Source organism: Melopsittacus undulatus, chromosome 4 (assembly GCF_012275295.1).
Source record: "Melopsittacus undulatus isolate bMelUnd1 chromosome 4, bMelUnd1.mat.Z, whole genome shotgun sequence".
NCBI classification, from domain to species: domain Eukaryota; kingdom Metazoa; phylum Chordata; class Aves; order Psittaciformes; family Psittaculidae; genus Melopsittacus; species Melopsittacus undulatus.
The window spans coordinates 36,974,895-36,995,334 of NC_047530.1; the positions used below are offsets into that span (position 1 = coordinate 36,974,895).

Below are 20,440 nucleotides of genomic sequence, written 5' to 3' on the forward strand. Positions count from 1 at the left end.
TAATGGCTAACGCCCCCCCTCGAGGAGGCGGTTGGGCCGGCTCCGCCTCCCATTCGAACAGTGGCACGTTCCATTCCTCCCGCGAGGTAGCTTCTCCACCCTCCGCCGAGACGTTTCTCGTCGCCTTGCAGGAACAGAAGACGGTGCCGGAAGCGTGTTCATTAACCACCCCCCTCCGGGATAGGTGGTAGAGCCTACGCAGCGCCGCGCGAGCTGGCGGTCCAAATCCACCTCTCCCCCCTTCGCGCCCCTCCCCGCCGCGCTGGGCGGTGGTAGGGCCCGCTCCGCCCCCCCTCCCCCCTACCCCCCGGCGGCGGCGCGGGTGGTGCGTCCCGGCAGCAGCCGCGTCCCGGCCGGCGCCCGCCCCCTCCGCCTTGTCATTGATGTTGTTGTTTTTGTCGCAGGAGCTGGAGGCGAGGCCGGGGCCGCCGCCTGGGGCCGCCGCAGCGGGGCTCGGGCCGGCGCCAGGCATGTCGGTGTGCGGGGAGGCTGTGGGTGCCGGCTCCCTGCCCAGCGAACTGGTGGTCCACATCTTCTCCTTCCTGGCGGGCCCCGACCGGCTGCGGGCCTCGGCCGCCTGCTCTCACTGGCGGGAGTGCCTGTTCTACCCGGCCCTGTGGCCGCGCCTCCGCCTCAGCCTTCGCGTCTCGCCGGCCGAGCGCCCGCGCCTCGAGTTCCTCATGCGGAAGTGTGGCTGGTTCGTCCGTGAGCTCCGCGTACAGTTCGCCGCCGACAACTACCCCAGCAGCAGCAGCAGTGGCGGCGGCGGTGGAGGAGGAGGAGGAGGAGGAGGGGGGGTGGCGGTAGCCGCGGCGGCGAGCGAGGGCGCCGCCGCTGCGGGCGACGGGGAGGCGCCGCCGCTGTGCCCGCGCTGGCTCGACCTGCTGAGGACCTACCTGGAGCTGGTGCTGTGCGTTCTGAGCAGCGTCCGGAACAACAGGTACCGCCGCCAGGGCAGGGCAGCGGGCCGCGCTTCGCCCGGTGGGAGCGTGAGGGGAGGCAGCGGGGGAAGGGGGCAGGCGGAGCGCAGAAGCCTCCTGAGCCACGCGGGGCCCGGGCCCGGCCGTCCCGTCCGCTTTCGCGGGAGAGGGCGACGCCCGGAGCCGGCAACGGCGTCTGTGGGAGACGCGCGGCGGCCGGTTCCTGTTGGGGCTGCGCCCGGAGCCCCGGGGGGGGAAGGCCGGCGGAGCCCCGCGCTGCCGGCCCGGGAAATACTGATGTTTGTGCGGCTGCAAGCGGAGCAAAAGCGGAGGCGCGCTGCTTCGCACTGCCCAATTGTTCTCTTCTGTAGATTGATAGGGAATATAAACGCAGGCGTTCAGTTGGCAAGCTTCTAGTCAATATGCGAAACAGATGTAACTGCAGTAATAAAAACTCCTTCGTCTTTCCTAAGGAGGGGGGAATGCAACTGCCGTGAAATGAGTGAGAGCCAGGAGTTTGAATTTGGTGCCTAACAAGGCACCTTTCTCACTTTAAAATATAAGCCTTACTAGCGACAGGATTTAGACCACTTACACATGACTGAAAAATCATTAATGCCGCGAGAAATTATAAGGAAGGTGAAAATGGCATCATCGGTGTCTTTCAAGACTGAGAATGGAGTACTGCCCCAATAAAACACTTTCACCTTTCTAGCTATGAGGGATTTTGCCGTTGAAAAGCTGAGCTTTCATGCCAGCCCTCTGTTGCCGGCTAAACTGAGATTTGACTCAGTTTTAAATAGGAGGAGGTTTGGTTTTGTTTGAAAAAAAATACTTCAGGCATAGGATTTTCTTGACCAAATTGAGTTTAAATGATAGAAATATTTTCCTGTTGTTTGGACTTAAGATGCGTTTAGATCCTGCTTTTTACAGACTTACTTTTGCAGGCTGGATAATTTCCTGAAGTTGGAGTTCTTTAAAGTGAAACTACTTACATTCTCTTTGCCGTGTGTGGGTGTGATCAAGATAGATATCTTTTTAAAAAGATAATAATCAGATATCTTAATATATGGCCTCCAGTCAGCACCTACACAGGAAAACAAGGATGTTAGGTTGTGATGTGTTTGGAAAGCCATACAGAGTTTAGGATAGGAAATGGGTAATATTGCCTCCCCTCTGTGTGCATATAGCTTCACCTGTCAAGGAAATAAAAAAAAAATAAACCCAAAACCAAACCCCAAAACTGCAAGTATTTTAAGGTGTCTTTAGGATGAATTAAACATTGTGGATGGCCCTTGGAAAGCTGCATATCACTGAATCATGGCCTGATCACCACCCCTCTTGGATTCTGGATAGAGCATAGTTTGAGGCCTTCCTTGTTTCTTTATTTTGAATTGTAGCAAGAGGACTTCAAATAATTCCTCGTTGGTTTGAGCTGAAAGCAAATGTGGTATGTGAAATCACACTTTCAGTTCCTCTGCTCTGTTGTGCCCAGCAGGTACTTCCCTGTGGTGCAGCTGTGATGGCTGAGGGTTACAGACCTTCTTTCTGAAAACGGCTTGTGGGTCCCAGTTCACTTTTGTCTTAATTTATTTCTTGCCCAGCCAATCCTCGGTATGCCGATCATGATGATCTGTCTTGTTTGTGCATCTCTTGCGTTTAAGGAGCTTTTGCTGAACTGTCGAATCTTTAGGAAATTCAGCAAATATCATAAGTGGAAAAAAATGTTAAAGTGATGTTGGTGGTGATTATCTGGTCTGAGACAAATATCTTGGACTACATGGACTTAGAGTTTTAAAATAAAGAGTATTTGCAGGAGATGTTGCCTGGGGTTTTGTTGTAAAAACTAGAATGCTTCCCCCCATCTCAGTGAACTATGAAGCTATCAAAGTTAAATGCATTGTGAGATGGCTTTTGGTACACCTTTTCTTCTGAAAAGCACAGTAGCTTTCTGAAGTACTTTTTACAGGTTCTCTATGCCCAGTGTGGATCAGGACTGGAGTAGAATACTATGTAGAAGCAGTTGTTTCTCCAGTACCTTTTTTTCTGCTCGGTTAGTATAATTTTGGTGGTAAGACAGGGATGAAAAGTTACCATTTTGATAGGAATTTGCATTACTGTGCTTTTTTGATGTCTGCAAATCATTTTCACGCTGCTCTTTTGTTTTGAGATGAATAATGTTTGACTTGGGAACAGAGGGTACCTGGTTATTGCAGCAGGCGCTTTATGAGCTTTTAAAAAATTGGGGAGGGGGTTTGCATTAAACAGATGACCTTTTATTCAGATTTGCTTTCTGAATAGACTAATTTTCCTCTCTTCGAACAGACAAAGGTTTTAGTTTATTTTGATGTATTTTTTTTTCTCGCAGGGTAACTACTGATAACCGATTGGCTTGTGTGTAGAACACTGTGTTTTAGCTCTTTAAGTAGAGCTTTGGGAAGGAACATTAGCATATGCCACATTGCTGCTTAGTTCTGACTGTGACGACATGTCTAAACCCGAGGCATTGTCATCTGCCTGATGCTTAGCTTTGTCGAAGGGAAGACCATGGTCCAGTCAGGTTATTTCTCTGCTTCTGTTTATTCATCTGTAATGCAAGGATAATTAATAATTCCTTCCTGTGTTTGCTGTGTGTTCCTGTATGTGGGATAGCTATTCTAGTTTCCAAAATACTGGAAACAGCAGTGTTTTTAAACTCTGGAGTGGCTGAATCACTGTAAATGCATTCCTTTTGGAATTAAGTTTAAAACAGGATGGTTCTTTCATAACTCCTGTCAGCCCTTACGATAGCTTTTTGGCAGAGAAGTTCAAAGAACTTCCATCTGATACTTCAGAACTGGGAAGGAAGAAATCTAGTTTTGTGAAATGGTATGCTGTTTCTTAACCTTGTAATCTTGTTGTGGGCTTTTTAATTTACTATTAAACAACACAGTAACATGCACACCCCCCCATTGCAGGAAAAAAAAAAAGTACTTCAGATGGCTTTAGAATTCCTTGAGGATTTACAGTACTACAGGACCTAAGAAAAATAATGACTAAAAGTAATGTAATTTCTAAATGCTCTCTTGGGTAGAGGAGAAAAATGTGTATTTTTGCTAAGAAAAGCATTTTCTGTACAAAGTAAAATGGCTAATTTCTAAGCAAGTCTGCATATTAAGTCTCTAGAAAAATATTTCAGTGTGGCCTTTGCTAATTCTGATGGTATTTAAGGAAGTATCTGCTTGTCTGCAACTTTATTTAAAACAACTGAAAATACTCTGACGAATATTGCTGCTGACTGGCAGTTATAATCCAAAAAGGAATGTCCTAGGCCTGTCTTATATTTCAGGTAGAGTTCAAGTTGCCAGAAACATTATTTTGTGGTTAGCAGCATATTACTCCCAAAATATTGCTTTAATAGCACTGGGAGCATGATAAGCTCTAAAAATCCATTATTTATTTAATTATAAACCCTACTTTGATAACATTTAGTGATCTGTAACTTTCCCATGACCTGTTATATTTATGACAGTAAATGAAGCAAAGTAACAAAGTATATTATTGCTGAACAGTTAATGTTCTTCCTATAAAAAAAACAAAAGAAACCCAAAACCAAAGGGGGGTTTGTGTATGTTGCCATAATGTTCTGTGGCAGTCTTTGGAGGGACAAATTTTTGCTTAGTGGCTCTTAAGAGATGCTAGCAAGCTGTGCTGCCTCAAATTGATCTTTCAAAACTAAGTTCTAGAAAGCAGGTGGGAGGATGACAAACTTTCCATGAGTCATTCCAATGCATATAACACCTAATAAGCACCTGCTGGTCATTCAGGAGAAAAAGTCTGTGTTCTTTTATGTAACTCTGAAATCCCAAAGTATGGCTTCTCCTTTAGCCTCTTACAAAGAAAGATAGGAAGGTAGTAACATACACACACACACCCCCCCCCCCCCCCATTTCCTCTGCATTGTGTTCATCTGTGTGATCTGTTTGATCTTTGCTGTAGAAACAAAAATGCAAGATTGTAGCAAAACTGGTATCTTGGTAAAGTGTAGTATCCATCTCAGAGTTACCAAAAATTGTTGAGTGGCTCAAAACAGTAGATTGCATCTGTATTTGAGGTTTTGTAATGACTCTCTTCTGTTGGTCTGAGCAGGCAGCTTAAACTGGCAAAAACTAGTATAATAATACAGTATGTGCCATACCACTTTATTCATGTTGATCATAAGCAAGGCCATTTTGTTCTTTTTTTAATTTGGTTGTTCAGAAAGACCGACCAAAACTGAAGATGAGGCCTTCTAAGAATTTTACTGCTGTTAGCATGCTTTTTGAGTTAATGGAAAATGAGTAGCTTAGAAATCCCCCCAAAACACTTTTTTTTTCCCAGCTCTGCATATGGGTAGTGCATAGGATTAAGATGTCCTTATGACTTTTAGCAAAATATGACAGTTGACTTCTAAATTTTATTTAAATAGCGATCGCTTTACTAACTCTCTGAAATAAAGATATGAGCTGAATGCCATAGAGATTATATGACACTGCAGGTAGTAACAAAAATCTGATATTGTGTTGAACTGTGGCCAGGTTTGTTGATGGTAATAACTGTGCTGTGAATGGAAGAATAACTGGGTGTTTTAATTTCTTAAGTTTTGAGGCAGAGAACTTCTTCATGTGTCTCTGTAGAGTGTGAAACGGCAATCAAACAGATGTAGTAAAAATGTGGGATACTAGTAAAGTTCTTCATGTGTCCTGTGGTTTGGTGGCTCTAAAATGAATACCTGCCTACAGTAGCATCCACTGGGGGTATGAGTAGCACAAAACAAGACCTGTGTGTGATGAAAATAATGCAGGTGATTCAGAATTGTCTGAAGATGGCATTTTGTCTCAGCTGTCAGAATTAAGTCACCAAGATCAGAAGATAAAAGTTTAATTACAGCACTGTCTGTGAACACTGCCTTTCACACCAGGTGGAGGTTTCTGCTGCTTTCCCTGTCATAGCAGACTCTTACAGCTTTTGAGGGAAGAAAAGGTGGTGGTGCCTGTGTCTTCACAGATTTCCCTGCCAAGCTTGTTCTTCAGTATGATCAGGCATTGTCTTTGTCAGAATGTCAGAGTCATAGAATATTGAGCATGTGGTCAGGGCTTAGTTTATATTAATGTGTCATCAGTGCAGTAGTCCTCTATTTTAAAGCCTAGATATTGAGTGGTTAAAATTTCTGAAACAGTTTTAAAATCTAGGTATTTTGCCCCAGTATTTGCCTGACTCAATAGGAAGCTTGTGGATCTTGGTATGAGCTTGTTCCTCAGCTGTAGAAGAAAAGTAGCAAATGCAGCTTTGAGTAGATTTCAGGATACTAGTGTATGGTTATTGAATACAGGAACTTTAAATAAAGAGTAAGTTATGATTTATGGTAGATCCCAGTTACAGACTGCATTTAATACTTACTTTAAAAATGTAAAACCTGATTACTTGATACTTTCTTTTTTCCTTTTTCCTCCTCTTGGTAGAATATCGATTCATACTGTGGAAGTAGTGAAATGGCACCAGAGCTTCCCTATGCTTGAGCAATGTAATTGTACTGCATTTTCCTCAAAGCTGATCTGAAGTGTTAGCATATGATTTGTAAGCCAGCAGAAATAAGGATTTATGTAACTCACTTAATTGTCAGCTACAGGTTAATTGGCACCTGCTGTTTAAGATTAATTCAACTCATGTATCCAGTTGTGATGAAACTGGAGTTTCTGCCATGTTAATTAATTGCAGACTAGTCCTTGCATGTTAGGAGTAAATCTACTTCACAGCATGTATTAAAAATGTTACCCAAAACTTAGTTTAAAAAAATAAAAATCTCAAAAGTAAATGCCACACAGCTACTCTAAAATTGCAGTCATTTCCATATCTCTTGCTTGATAATTTTTAGGAATATAGAAGATGCAAGTCAGAAATAAACTGTACTAAGGAAAACTGACTCTCTAGCACCCTGAGCCATGTCCAGCATAAACTTATGCTCATTCACTTCTTTTTAGGCATCCCTTCTAGAAATCAGAATTGTATGTCATGGTGGACCATTAATTCTCTTCTGGTCACTGATGGGAAAAGCATTACAACTTTCCCTGATTTGATGTAATAGAAATTAGACACAGTGTTGAGAGCTTTCGCTTTTCCTGTCTGAGGTTTGTGTTTGCCTCAACTGAGGCAGGTTTGGGCTCCCATTTGTAACCCAGCTGCAATACATAAGTGCTCAGGCAGGATTGTTTGTGGTTGCTTTCTGTCTGGGCATTGGATGAAGTGTTAAATGTTAAGAAGAATAGGTATTCAGTATTTTCATCTGTGACACTTAACACACATGTTACAAGGACTAAAAAGTGTTTGAAAGCACTGCTAAAAGTTTGGTGTTTTTTTTTTATGGTGCTGGCCTACTGAAAATACAGTGGTGACTGAAAACTGGCATCTGCTTTTACAACTGCATTTAGCAGTTTGTGTTGTCCTTTCCCCCTCCACTCTCTTTTTCTGTAGTTCCATATATGCCTGTATTCTGAGACAGTAAGATGTTTCTCAAAACAGACTATATGTTCCATGTAATAATGTGTTCTTATTGCCAGTGTCTTGTCTTGTCTTGTCCAGAATGATTCCTTACAGATTCCTTTTTATTTTGATGTTTCACAGGAACCTCCAGAAGTTAAGTCTCTTTGGGGATATAAGTATTCTGCAGCAACATGGAAGTATATCAAATACATACCTCGGTAAGGTTGACCCTGATGGCAAGAAGATTAAGCAGTAAGTTATATTTTTAAATTATCAAGTACAGTAAAATAATAAAACCAGATAACATAGCACAGATTTTGATGCCTGAAATATGTGATTGAGAAAGCTTTTAAGTGTTTTAATTGGATGAGAATCTAAATTCTTAAATTGAGTTGATTTCTGTTCCTGCTATTCACATGAAGTACTCTATTTTTGTGGCTTTTTGTTTCTCCCTTTCTCAGCAGGGTGAGAATCCTTTTTTTTCCTCTTTTTACTGTGTTCTAGAAACAATGTGTTAATGACACCAAAAGGGGAATAAGGATGGTGTGTTGTTACCAACACCTCTGCTATTGCTGCACATGAAAAAAATTAGAAAAATAAGTAATCTGTTGTATTTCACAATAATTAAGGACATGTAGCAAGTAAACTTGAAAGAGAGCATAAATACAAACAACTTACTTTGAGTTGCATTTCAGAACTAGGTTATGTATTTGCAGAATTCCTGGAAGAACGTAGCTCACAATGTACTTGTTTAGTGCAGAGGTGTATTGTAGCTTGCCATAATTACATATGGTACAGTCCTTGAATGCTTACCATCAGAATAGCTAGTTCTTCTTTGGAAAAGGTTAAATACAGTGTCAAAAGCTACTGACTTTGGAATAAATTTCCATAGAAGGAGTGATGCTAAGTTAACTATTTTAGCAGTTCTGCTAAAACCTTCCATACAGATAAATTCTGAATACCATAATTTTAATTTGTGTCTCTTTAAACATCTTTCTCCCAGTAGCTTAGGAGCAAAATAATTACAGCCACTTGTGAGCTCTGCTGGGTTTTTTTGAGTGGTTCTGGAAGTATTGTAGGTATATGATCAGATCAATGTATGTATGTGAACACAACCATCAAAGTAAGGGTTTGATCCTGTCATAAGTTTACAAAACAGTGCAAATACAGATGTGTGTCATGTACTGTGTCATCCATTATGCTTACAATGCAGAACTTGGAGCATACATAATGTATGTACTGTTGGGCTGTGTGCAGGTAAAAGGCTGATTTGGTAAAAGCTCCTTTTTTAATATCCTTTATTGTCAAAACATAAATATGTAATCAAATCTTTGCCAAGGGGTTTGAAGAGAGCCATCTAAGCAGATGTTTACTCAGCTGAGTGCATGGTTAAACATTTCTTCAAACAAGTAACAAAAAAAAGTATGCACATTTCAGAGCCATAAACCACTCAAAGCCCAGTATCTACTTTCAAGTTAGTCTTTTGGGTGAATGTTGATCTTTGCACATTTTGGAATGAGTAAATAAATGCTGCCTCTTTTTTGTTTGCTTGGTTTTGGTGGGATTTTTTTTCTGTTTTCTAGAATAAAACAACGCATTTGGGACCTGCTGGTCCTTTTCTAAATTAAAGGAAAGCTGTCAGTATTTTATTTGATACTCTCAAGTTCATTAGCACTAGCAGGAGATTTACTTCAGGAAGTAAATTTTTATGTCTCTTTTGTTTTTTGTATGTGATGTTTGCATCAGTTAAGTTGTAAAGCACTGGTGCTGGTAACTAACCCTGGAAGATGCTGAGCAACCTTTGGAAACAGCATTATTGGTAGCTGAGGATTTTGGAACCCATATGGTGATAAACATTACTAGCTGTTTCAGAAACTTCCTGCAATTAAAGCAGTTGGGGAAGAAAATATGACATTTCCTGAAGTCCATAGCATTGAGCTGGGTGTAACAGATTGTGGGTGGAATCTCTGCTAGCACAGAACCATTAGGATGCTCTTCCAAGTTAAGACTAAGGATTGTTCTGAGGGAGAGGAGGCTTTGGATAGCATCTTCAGAAATAACACTTGTGCTGATCAGCATGGGTTCGTAATGCTTGTTCTTTTTCTGTATAGCTTACATGTCCCTAGTTCCTTTCTAAAATTTTCTTTACAGCTCAGTTCCTTAGTGTTGGGAACTCAGCATCACCATAAATAATGCATTTGTCTTGAGTTGAACAAAGAGTTTAAAATTTTGGTTTTCTGAAATCTGTTTCCCATGAGTTATCTGAGTGGTTCAGATGGTTTGATTCCCAAAAGAATGAGTTTAGCCTCTGTCATTAAACAAAATATTTTGATTGACCTTTTTGAATTAAAGGGGCTCCATATGCATCTTAGTAGTATGTTTGCTTTCTGTGCAGGGCCATCAATGTGCTTCAGTACTGGTCAGGGCTGTTCTTTGGGCTTAAATAGCGAATCATCCTGTCTAGTCAGGTTTTGGTCTGTCCTCTGGCTGAAAGCACCAATTCAGGTATTAATTAGGAAACTGACTTATTTTGAGTTTTTTATTTTTTATCTGTTCTGCTCCAGTGTGATCATTTGTAGGATCCAGGTTGATAGTGAACATCCCATAATTGCTCCTTACAGGAAGGAAAGGGGACTGATGTATACTTGTTGAGGCATCGTTAGGTTATGTTGCTTTCTTGCGTGTGCTGAGCTCTGCTTGTATTTTGTGTTACACATACTAAACCATGCCTAAACTTTAGTTTCATAAGTGAGCTATAGGATAATTGTGCATAAGTTAGGATAAATATTGTACTACATGCTAAGCAGTTGAAGTAAAAATTACTATGATAATAAAGTGTGTGCTAATTCCCAAGTACTCATTTATTATGCCTACATTTCTAGAACACAGTTTGAACTTCTGCAAACTCCAGTTAGACACAGTCTGCTTATAAAAAATGGGATATAGTCAAGAGTGTGCAAGGGAGGAAAAACCCCTGATAGGGTGTTTGAAAGACTTATTTGAAATATGTTAAAACTAGTGGCCTGTAGTTTATATGGGTGCTTCTTGTCTGTACTTACACAAATCAGATATTAAAACCAATCCAAAAGTGATTACTCTTAAGTGTTCTCTATTGACATGTTTGATCTCTTTTTATTAAATTGGCAAAGAACTGGGGAAAGTTTTCGTAGAACCTACAGGTTGGTAGACTTGTCCCCACAAATCTAAATACTTGTATAAAAACTTTGCTGCTTGCACCAATAAGCTGATGTGTAGACAGCAGTAAATCAGTATCTCTTTGAAGAAGTTATTTAATGCAATACTCATACGGGAGAAAACCCATCCTACAGCTGCAGAATTCTGTATTGTATTTCTTTGTGTTAAATTGTGTGAGTACTAGAAGAGTACTCTTCTAACTTAGATGTTTAAGTCATATGAGAAGCACAATTTAAACAGATTTTTTTTAGTGCAGTGAGATATACAGATGGTAGTGTTCTGTATTCTACTAAGCATCTCAAAATTGATTTGTCATCTCTTCAATTTTTCTGTAAAATATTCAAGCACTATTAAGATTGACTAAAGCTATTACAAAATAAACTACCATAGCTGCAACCGTTACAGCACCATTTGTAGGCACATGTGGTGAGAGTGGAGAGGGAAGAGTCATTGTTCATTGGAAGAAATTAGAGAGGTTTCTGTGGTAGAACCTTTTTCTTTGGGGGTTGGGGGATTGTCAGAGAATCTGCCCTCAATGTAAGCATCATCAGGCATAATTGTGAAACAGACGTTGCCAGGATCAGCCCGGGCTCATCTGAGCTGTTGAACTATTTAGGAATAAAATAGCAAAACTACCCTATCTGTGGCTCTTGACCTGGTGTTTAAAACTGTTTTGTTTGTGTTGCAGTTGCCAGTCCTCAGCTGAAAAAAGTAATCAGAAAATTGGAGACTATCTGGAAGAACTGGTCTTTAAACCCAATGACTATACTAGGCAAAGTCTTGCGAACTATTCTGAGGTGTATAATAGATAAATACAGTAATCACACCAACTTTTCCACTTACAAAGAGAAGTCAGACCTTGCAAAAACAGTATGTTTTTAGGAGAAGAAAGCACATGCAAGCAAGGGAGAGGATGAATAAGGATTTGCAGAGGGAGAGGATGAATAAGGATTGATCTCTAAACTTAAAACAGAAGGATTATGTGGCATCAAAGGTGGTAGGTGACAGGTTCAGAGTGAGCACAAAGGGGGGGAAATCACCCTGCAGGATCCTCTGTTATTGGATGTTACAGCTGCTAAACGCAAATGTGAATAAACCTGTAGAAGTAGGGTCCCTGAGCGTTACTAAATACAAAGAGCCACCTTGGCCTGAGGAGTTACAAGTGTTTGGAAATGAGGGAGATAATTTGAGAAATACCCCTACATGCTTTCCTTGTTCTGTTGCACTTCTTGAGGCGTCAGTGTTTCTTTGCTGTCAGTCAGAATATTGGGCTAAATAAGCCTTTAATATCTCTATTAAAGATACATGGATGAGAATAACAACTTTGTAGTGGTGTTTTGCTTAGATGCATGAAGTATGCAGATACTCCTGCCAATGAAGACAGAAGCATTCTGTGCAAAACACTAGCTGATTTGAGGCACAAATTTCTGCTGTTTTGTGCTGGAGGTGTTTACATCTTATTTCTTGACATTTTGTGGAACTGTCCTAACCTGGCTCAGCTGCTTTCCTTAAACACTGATTTTTGTTTTCCTCTGGCTGACCAGGGTTTGAGAGCAAATGTTCATCCACATACATGTCCTAAAACATAAGCTCAAAGAGCACTTGTCATTTGAATTTGTCTGAGGTTGAAATTGTACCAGGTCCAGGTTGTCTTGGTAAAACTTAAAACCTGTTGACACTTGAAAATCTAGTTACCTGTACATTTGGAATTATTTAAAGAATCATCTTATATGTTTGTTCTTTACCCTTTAATGAGCAGAGTCAAGCAGGTAGCTTGAGACTGATGCTCAAAGTCAAGTTTCTGCAACCTTTAATTGAAAATTACTTTTTTTTTTTCCATACTGAATTTGCAGTTCTGGAGAGGTTAGCAAATACAAAAAGCTGTTCTTAAAAACAAGAGCTATGTTTTAAAAGCATTACAGGTTTTCTTATTTGCATAACCTTAAGATGTATGTGGGAGGGTGTTAAATACGTGCTGGAAAATACATGAAGTGAAGGTTCATAGTGTGCTACTGGTTTTGAAAGACAAAATACTTTATTTTTCACAAGATGGCTTACAGTTTTAACCTTTTCTCCCTGCAGTGAGGGTTAAATTACTGTGGGATATCTGCAAAGTCAGGTTCTAACACTTGTGGTTCACAAGAACCATAAGTATAGCACCTTCCTACAGAATAAGGCCATTAAATGAAAGAAGAATCTGGAATAAAAAATAGAATGGTATGCATTTGGTAAGACTAAACCATGTTTAACAGGATCATTGTCTGTTTTGTTTACTTGCAGAATCCAGCAGCTGTTTGAAGAGATATTAGGCAATAGCAGGCAATTGAAATGGCTGTCTTGTGGGTTTATGCTGCAAATAGTAACTCCCACATCATTGTCCTCCTTGTCAAACCCTATAGCCAACACCATGGAACATCTGAGCTTATTGGACAACCACATCCCTGGTAATACCACTCTTATCACCGCGGTTGAATTGGAGCGCTTTGTGAATCTGCGTTCGCTCGCTTTGGATTTCTGTGATTTTACAGCTGAAATGGCAAGAGTCCTGGCTGATAGCAACCATGTGCCTTTGCATCGACTGTCTCTCCTGGTCCACAGTGTTTCCATAATGCACAAGTCATTGGACAGTATGCCAGAAGATGAGAATTGGAAGGCGCTGACTCGCAACAGCGCTAATCTTCGGGTCTATATAATGGCTTTTGATGTCAAAAGTGATGATATGTTAAGGATTCTTAAGCCCAGTATCCCCCTAGAGAGGATTCACTTTGACAGCTACATCACTTGTGTTTCAGGGGCTGTTGTTGACCTCATATCCAGGCAGTATGACAAGTTCCTCACTCACTTTATACTAATGAATGATGTGATAGATATGTCTGGTTTCCCAGATCTCAGCGACAACCGGAATGAAGATCCACTTGTCTTACTAGCCTGGAGGTGCACAAGGCTGTCTCTCCTGGCTGTTCATGGTAGGTAGTATACTCTGCGGGCATAGTATATGACTTCAAAATACTTACAACACTTAGGCCTTTTCTAATCACAACGTGTTTTAGTGGAGTGGTGTTATGGTTGCTATGCATTCTGTTGTACCTTGTACAGGTATTTTTGTGTTTGAAAATTTAAAGGTGTTTATTGTATATGAGTTCTGAAAATATTTGTAGCTTACTAACTTCTGTTGAGAAGTCACATAGGATTTTATTAGGCTTTTCACAGAAGCGAGAATGACTGAGAACTGAGCATTCAAGGGGGCTTTATCCTGAAAGTGGTCTGCATTATGCATATTCTACCAGGTGGCTGGTTATGTGACCGTGAACACTGAAAACATTTGCTGTTTTACTGTAAGCTCATATGCTGGCAAGATGAAATGATTGTGCTTCCTGTTTGTAAATAACATGGGGAAGTGCCCTAAGGCTGAGGGATAGGAAGTCTGTTACCAGTTTGGTAAGGCTTTGCCAGTAGATGAAAGCTGAAAAGTACAGAGTAGAGGAGGCTGGCTCAGTGAGTGCATTGGTTTCACCAGTAATACCAGAACTAGGTTTATCCCACCTATTTATTTGCCATATCATTGCAAATAATAATAATTAAAAAATGCTGTATTTATATTCAGCTCTCTCATCAGTACAGTACCTGCTGGAGGTTACAGTTGTTAGCAAATTTGAAGGCACCTAAAACTGAAATAATTCAGAATAGTTCTTTGTGCTGGAATCAGCTTACCAAGACCAAGTGTGATGATGCATGAAGGAGTTAAATAATGACTCTGTATTGTGTTGTATAAGAGTAAGCTGTCCTCTGACTGCTTGGGGGAGTAAATCTCCAGTCATTCAGCACAAACAGGGAGAGACCTTCAGCAGTGAAGGCTGTACATTCACATTTCCTTGGTTGCAGTCAGAAGGTTGTGCTGTATGTGCTAGAAAAAGGTTTTTCCACTGTCTTCTACTGAGAAATTATAAGGAAGGCGGTGGGGGGGAGATCAGTTCAGCTGCCTTTCCTATATAATTTCCAGGTCTGACTGGGTTTGGATACTGGCACAAGACTGTACCACCCTAAATGTGTATTTTATGGGTTTCTTGTAACATTTGGGTGCAAGTTTGAGGACCTAAAAATATAATTTTAAAAGTATTACCCTAAATTATCCTTCTCCTATAGGGAAGTCTTCTAATGCATTATCTAAACTTACAAATATGGTGAAATACCTGAAATAAGGTAGCATAAGTACCAGCGCATGTCTGTTCAGCAGAAGGAATTAGTTTGTGCAGGGTATTGGGAAAGCAAGTGTCTTCTGGAGTTCTGTCTAGCAAAGAGGTGTTGCTACACCTTCATTTGGAGAGATGCCGTGTATACCTGGGGGAGAGAATGGCCAAGTATCAGCCTTGCTCTGGTGTTGGGATCCAGATTCTTTCCCCTTCTTTTCTCCCCTCCTTGTAACAGAAGCTAGCTAAGCTTCTTATAAATGCCTCCTGATCATTTTAAAGCTGTGAATATAACTGCTCTGGTAATGTAGCATAATCATCTTTCTTCAAGAATAGCAACTGTGAAAAGAACATGACTAGGAAGAAAGATCTAGAATGCTGTGATGTTTCAGTGCAGCTTCTTAGCCTCACGCTTACATTTTCTGAGGCTTACCATAAAATGGTTGCTGGCTCCATAATTCACTTTAGCTATAAGTGCTCAGGTTTCTCTTGTCTGCTGAAGAGGTTATTTTTCAGTTTCCAATACTACTCAGGGGTTGCTGGTGGTGGTGGTTTGTTCTGAGATTGTTTGGGGTTTTTTTTTCCTCCTCCTCTCCTTTGCTATTAGCTCTGAAAAAGGCTTTTCTTTACATATAGTTTTAATTTCCCAGCAGCTTAATTTTCCCTGTTCAAATACTGTGTAGACTGCAGAATCTAAGAGGGCGTCTCACCAACAGAATGATGATGAAGGCAGAAATGAGCCTTTCCTTTTGCAGTGGAAGGGCTGACTTGGCAGAGCTCCCACTAAAGGGAAGTTCCCAGGTTACTTGTGGTTTGCATCTGAATAAGGAGCCCAGCATTTGCCTTAGTCAGGGTACAGAAAGCTAACAGGTAACAAGGCAGTAAGTGTTTTTAAAGAGGGATGCCAATATATAGTAATGGGAAGAAGGGGAAGCTTTGTAATTATTTTAAGTCTCAGATGGAATAATATGATATATGTAGCTTTTTATTTTTTTAATTATTTATATACTGGTGTGCCCTGTTTCCTGGAGAGGATTTTGGTTTGCATGGTTTGGGTTTGGTTTTTTTTGTTAAATCTGCCTCTAATATAACAAAAGCAAACACTTTTTTCTAGCACAAACAGTTGTAAGACAATCCTTTTATACATTCACTTGAAATAACTGATTACTTACTTTTTGTTTTAATTCTACTTCTATTACAAAGCAGATCACAGAAGGTTTGAAATTGTAGATATAATTTGTAGTAAGGAAGTCTGCTTTTCTATGGATAGTGGAAAAAAATTAGGTTTGGTAAAGCTTGGTCAAACTACCTGAAATTATTTTGGTAATTCTTTATTCAGAATACAAGATGGGGCTTTACCACTTGTAACCAAAAAAGAAAACCCCATGCTGTAGGGGGATTCTGCCAGGTGGAAGGTGAGAAATAGGTCCAGAAGGACATTGAGATGATTTGCTACTACATACTTCTGGGAAAAAAAAAAAAGCCATGTAGCAAAATGACAGAGCAACTTCTTCTTCTTCCCCCCTAGGTTACACAGTTTGGGCTCATAATCTCATAGCAATTGCTCGTCTTCGTGGCTCTGACCTGAAGGTTCTGGAAGTCACGGAAGAAAGCATTGATTTTGACCAAGGAGAACTGGCTGATCAGGATGTGGATCCAGTACACAATCTCATCGAGCAAGTATCTCTCGGGTTGGGTCGACCTTGGCATGCTGTCATGGACATTGAGCTGCTCAGTGTCTTCACTGAGCCAACTTGTCACTTCTACAGAGAGATGCAAAGCTTCAGTGAAGGCATTTAGCTCCTTATCTACAATTCCTGTGGTTACATATGCAAGTAGGGTCCTATTATGTTTTTTTTTCAGTAGTGTGAATTAACCCCTTTTGTGCTGTGTTTAATCAGTATTAGCTATATAGAATTATATATGTGTATTCTACTTCTTGATCAAAGAACGTAGTCGGGTATTGGTTTAGAAGCTGAAAGTGGCAGTGTTTAGGGTTTTCACGGTTAATGGACTTGTCTACCAAACCTTACAGAGGCACAGCCAAAGGCTGTCCGAGGTTGCCAGCTAACTTTTTACTTCTACTGATAACTGCATTTGGAATGATTTTTACTCTTATATCGGAGTTCTGTGCTCAGGAGCCAACCCTTTTTAATACCCATATCCATAGCCCAGTGGATTTCTGTGCTGTCATTGTGTGCTTAATCTGGTAGCGTGCTACTTAATAGGCTTAAAGGAAGAGAAGTCTATGCAGGGCTGTTCATCGTAAGACTCTCACCTTGCTTTATTTCACGTGCCGATTCTGAAGCATGACTTAACTCTCATTCTCAGCTTTTCCTAGCTGGTAAGTGGTGGGGTGAAACACTAGCTGTTCAGGTACCTGCACTTCCAGATCCACTCCATGAGCTGTATGTAGTCTTTTGGTTTCCTTGCAAATTCCTCCTTGTTTATTCTCATGTTGTGTCATCTTCCTTAAAAGTTAGCTTTGGGCCAAAGTTTTAAAGAAAAAAAGCAAGAATGTGCACTCCGATGAGGTAAAAACATAACAGTGAAGACTTCAGTACAAAGGTATACACCTGCAAACAAACATTAGTCGTGAAATCCCTAGCAACCGAGTCACTGGATTTTCTCTGTCAGCGCCTGTGTCAGCTGCCAAAGAATAGATTAAAAACGAAGAAGTGCCCACATGCTGGCAGGGGCAGGCCAACTTTTGGCCAGCCAGATACTGCTAGATTGTAATATATAAGGTCGAATTTCGACCTGTGGTACACAGCTGTGCTGTGGCTCAGTCAGCAACCTCAGAACTCTTAACAAACATGCACCTGTTTCACTGTGAATAGTGAATGTAAAGGAAGGAAAGGAAGCAAATACAAAGCTTGTTCTATCACAGGTATGAGCTGCTATGATGCATGAAGAACATTCCATGAAGTATGTTTTAAAATCTTGTTATATCTGAGAGGCTTTAAAAGCCGATTTAACTGTTTCAGGGCAACCGCGGTACAGACGTGGTCTCTGTGAGACTTCCACCTGACCCCAGTTTTAAGTGGTACGAATGTTGTGCATTTAATGTTTAAAGGACAGTCTGCAATAATAAAGTAAGTGGCCAACGTGGGTGCCCAGCAGTGCTGAGACCTGGCTGCTATATTGTAAGCTTTGGAAAACACAATTTATGCAACAGATGTCCAGATATGATTCTATTTATGGAAAAAGTTTATATGTGTTTTACAAATGGTTTTACCATCTTATATTAAAATGACCTTTTGACAGGTGTGCGCTGTTTTGTCTCCAGTGAGCACATACCATGCGGATTTTATATGTACATCAGTAGAGTGAATCCACTGGCACAGTGTGTGTATATGCCAGATGTGGTGAGATTTTATCTTATAAATGTGATCAGACAACAAAAACTCCTGACAGAAAATGTAAGGAAACCAGCTGAATGTTTGAATTGATGACTGATGTTGTATGGTTTATGTTAAATGTATATTCTTTTAATCAATGAATAAAGCATTAAAAATTGATCACTGTATAAAATACTTTATTGTATCAGCATGAAGATTTTTAGGATTAAAATGCACCATCGTTGATAAGCTGTGTGTAACTGGTAGCTCCCGTTGTGTTTAGGTCAACAAAAAGAGTCTAAACTAAGTCGTACAGTATTTTTTCTTTTTTTTTTTTTTTTTTTTTGATTTGGCTGAGTTTTGCCAGTGTTTTTGGCAGGGGTGGAAAAAAGGGAAGGATGCTTTGCTAAAGATCAGGCTATCGGACCAGTTAGCACAAACAGTGTATTGTGATATGACTTACTAGACTGATACAGTAAACTGTGGATTATAGACTATAGAAGACTATTTTTGAGAAATTCCTGCTGCATCTGTTGCAATTGCTTAAATCAAAATCTAATGTGCTCAAGAAAAACAATGTGTAGTACTTCTTTGGTGTCCCACTATTAAATAGATTCTGAATACCTGCAATGCTTCAGTTTGACGTTTTATCTGTACCCAGAGTACGTAGCTGTGCCTTCTGAATGGAAGCTGCAAGTGCCTGGTAAGCTTCTGATTGTGCTGTGAGGATTGTCAGAGTGGCTGTTCAGTGTGTGCGTGCCAAGCACTGGTATGATTTCAGCTTCTGCATCTCCATTTCCTTGTAGTCCAAACTGCTACCAAGCCTGAGACTTCCTGCACTGCTCATGGTTTAAGCAGTCAACTAGATCTAGACTTGCCAAGCAAGATCATTTGCAAGCATACTGAGAAGATGTGGTGGGTAATAAAGATAAGGTAAATACAGTTTTTCATATTCCAGCAAAGTGATGGGACTTGGTGCCTTTCAGGGCTCATCCTCAGGAGAGGGAGGCTTATGAAGCAGTGAAATCTGATAGTGATTGTTCAGCAGCATCTGCACCTGAAATCTGGTTGTGAAGTGATCAAGATTTCTGGCTTTTTTTAGTGCAATTTCCTGAAGCAAATGCTATGTCCTCTGGCTTAAACAGAGCTACAGGATATTAATTTTATCTCCGCAGATTACTGCATTTCTATGGTAAATGGCCTTAATGCAGCTGGGAAGTAACTTGTTTTAACTTTCAGTTACATAAACACATTTCTCTTTTTAGTCCAACCTATTTTCTGCTTTGCTTTTAATTAACTTAATGCTGAAAAATGAGATGAGCAGGAGAAACAGGCCACTTGAGGATGGGAGAGTTGTGCAGTCCTTTCTCTTGCTGCAGTTCCAGCCACAGTGTGGAATATGGGTTGTGTCAACAGACGCCTGTTGTTAGAGCTCCATGTCTGATTTTTTTTGCATCCAGTCTGCAGTCTAATCATTGTGTTTAAGTCCTGGGTATGAAGTCAAGCTATTTACTACAGACTAGTGTGATCTTTCTTACTTCACAAGCATGGGGAGGCCAGTAGGGCCTGAGTGTGTGGTGAAACGTACACTGAGCAGTGTTTGGAGAATAACACTTCTGATTGATGGTTCTGTTGTCTAGAAATACATAGAAGTTGGTTTTGTTGCTTGCTTGTATTTTTAGCAATCCTGAATTAGTAGTACGCAGAGGAAGGGATTCAAGCTGAAGCAGTATGGTCCTCATGTGGGCAGTGTGCTTGCATTTGGAGTGGGAGCTTACAAACCGTGTGAAATGACTTTGAGCTTGCATAATCCCAAATGGGATTTTAAATGGGGTTTTTTGTTTCTTTTTGTTTTTCCTGAAGAGCCAGTGATGCCAAGTTAGTGTTGCTGCATTCTAGATTTAGCAGCAGGAACTTAGAATGCAAGCCCTCAACTGTTAAAACTGGATTGCTTTTTCTATTGGGGAACAGGGACTTCCCACATACATACTTGCATGACCCTTTTCCATTCAACACACCTAACTACACCTGATGGTTTACTACAGCCTGCTTCATGTTGCATTAAGCTGAGCTTGTTCTCAAATTGTTTGCCTGCAAATAAGATTTTTTGGCTATTACTGGGGAAAAAAACCCTCTGAAATTTCAGATTCCGTTCTCTCTGTGGGATGATCTTAGTCTGCATTATTTTAGTCCGGCTATCTGCTGTTTTCCCTGCAGCTTCCAGTGTCATTGTGGGCATGGAGTAATTGTTTTGGTGGAGTAAAGTTGTTTTTTTTGCAGTTAACTTGGTTCCAAGCTG

At 40.7% G+C, this 20,440-nt stretch overlaps 1 protein-coding gene across 1 annotated transcript; it reads left to right on the top strand.

Moving 5' to 3' along the window:
• The first annotated feature begins 348 nt into the window (after nucleotides 1–348).
• On the top strand, nucleotides 349–18,771 carry FBXO33 (F-box protein 33). Its single transcript, XM_034062166.1, has 4 exons — nucleotides 349–940; nucleotides 7,560–7,670; nucleotides 12,894–13,579; nucleotides 16,329–18,771. Exons 1-4 carry the CDS (start codon nucleotides 384–386, stop codon nucleotides 16,598–16,600), a joined length of 1,626 nt encoding a protein of 541 aa, XP_033918057.1. The 5' UTR covers nucleotides 349–383; the 3' UTR covers nucleotides 16,601–18,771.
• Nucleotides 18,772–20,440: the final 1,669 nt, after the last annotated feature.

Excerpts from the sequence above, each read along its gene's own strand:
- FBXO33 (XM_034062166.1), top strand. The coding sequence starts at position 384 with ATGTTGTTGTTTTTGTCGCAGGAGCTGGAGGCGAGGCCGGGGCCGCCG. Across the intron at positions 7,671-12,893 it reads GATGGCAAGAAGATTAAGCA|AATCCAGCAGCTGTTTGAAG; the intron begins GTAAGTTATATT and ends GTTTACTTGCAG. Across the intron at positions 13,580-16,328 it reads GTCTCTCCTGGCTGTTCATG|GTTACACAGTTTGGGCTCAT; the intron begins GTAGGTAGTATA and ends CTTCCCCCCTAG.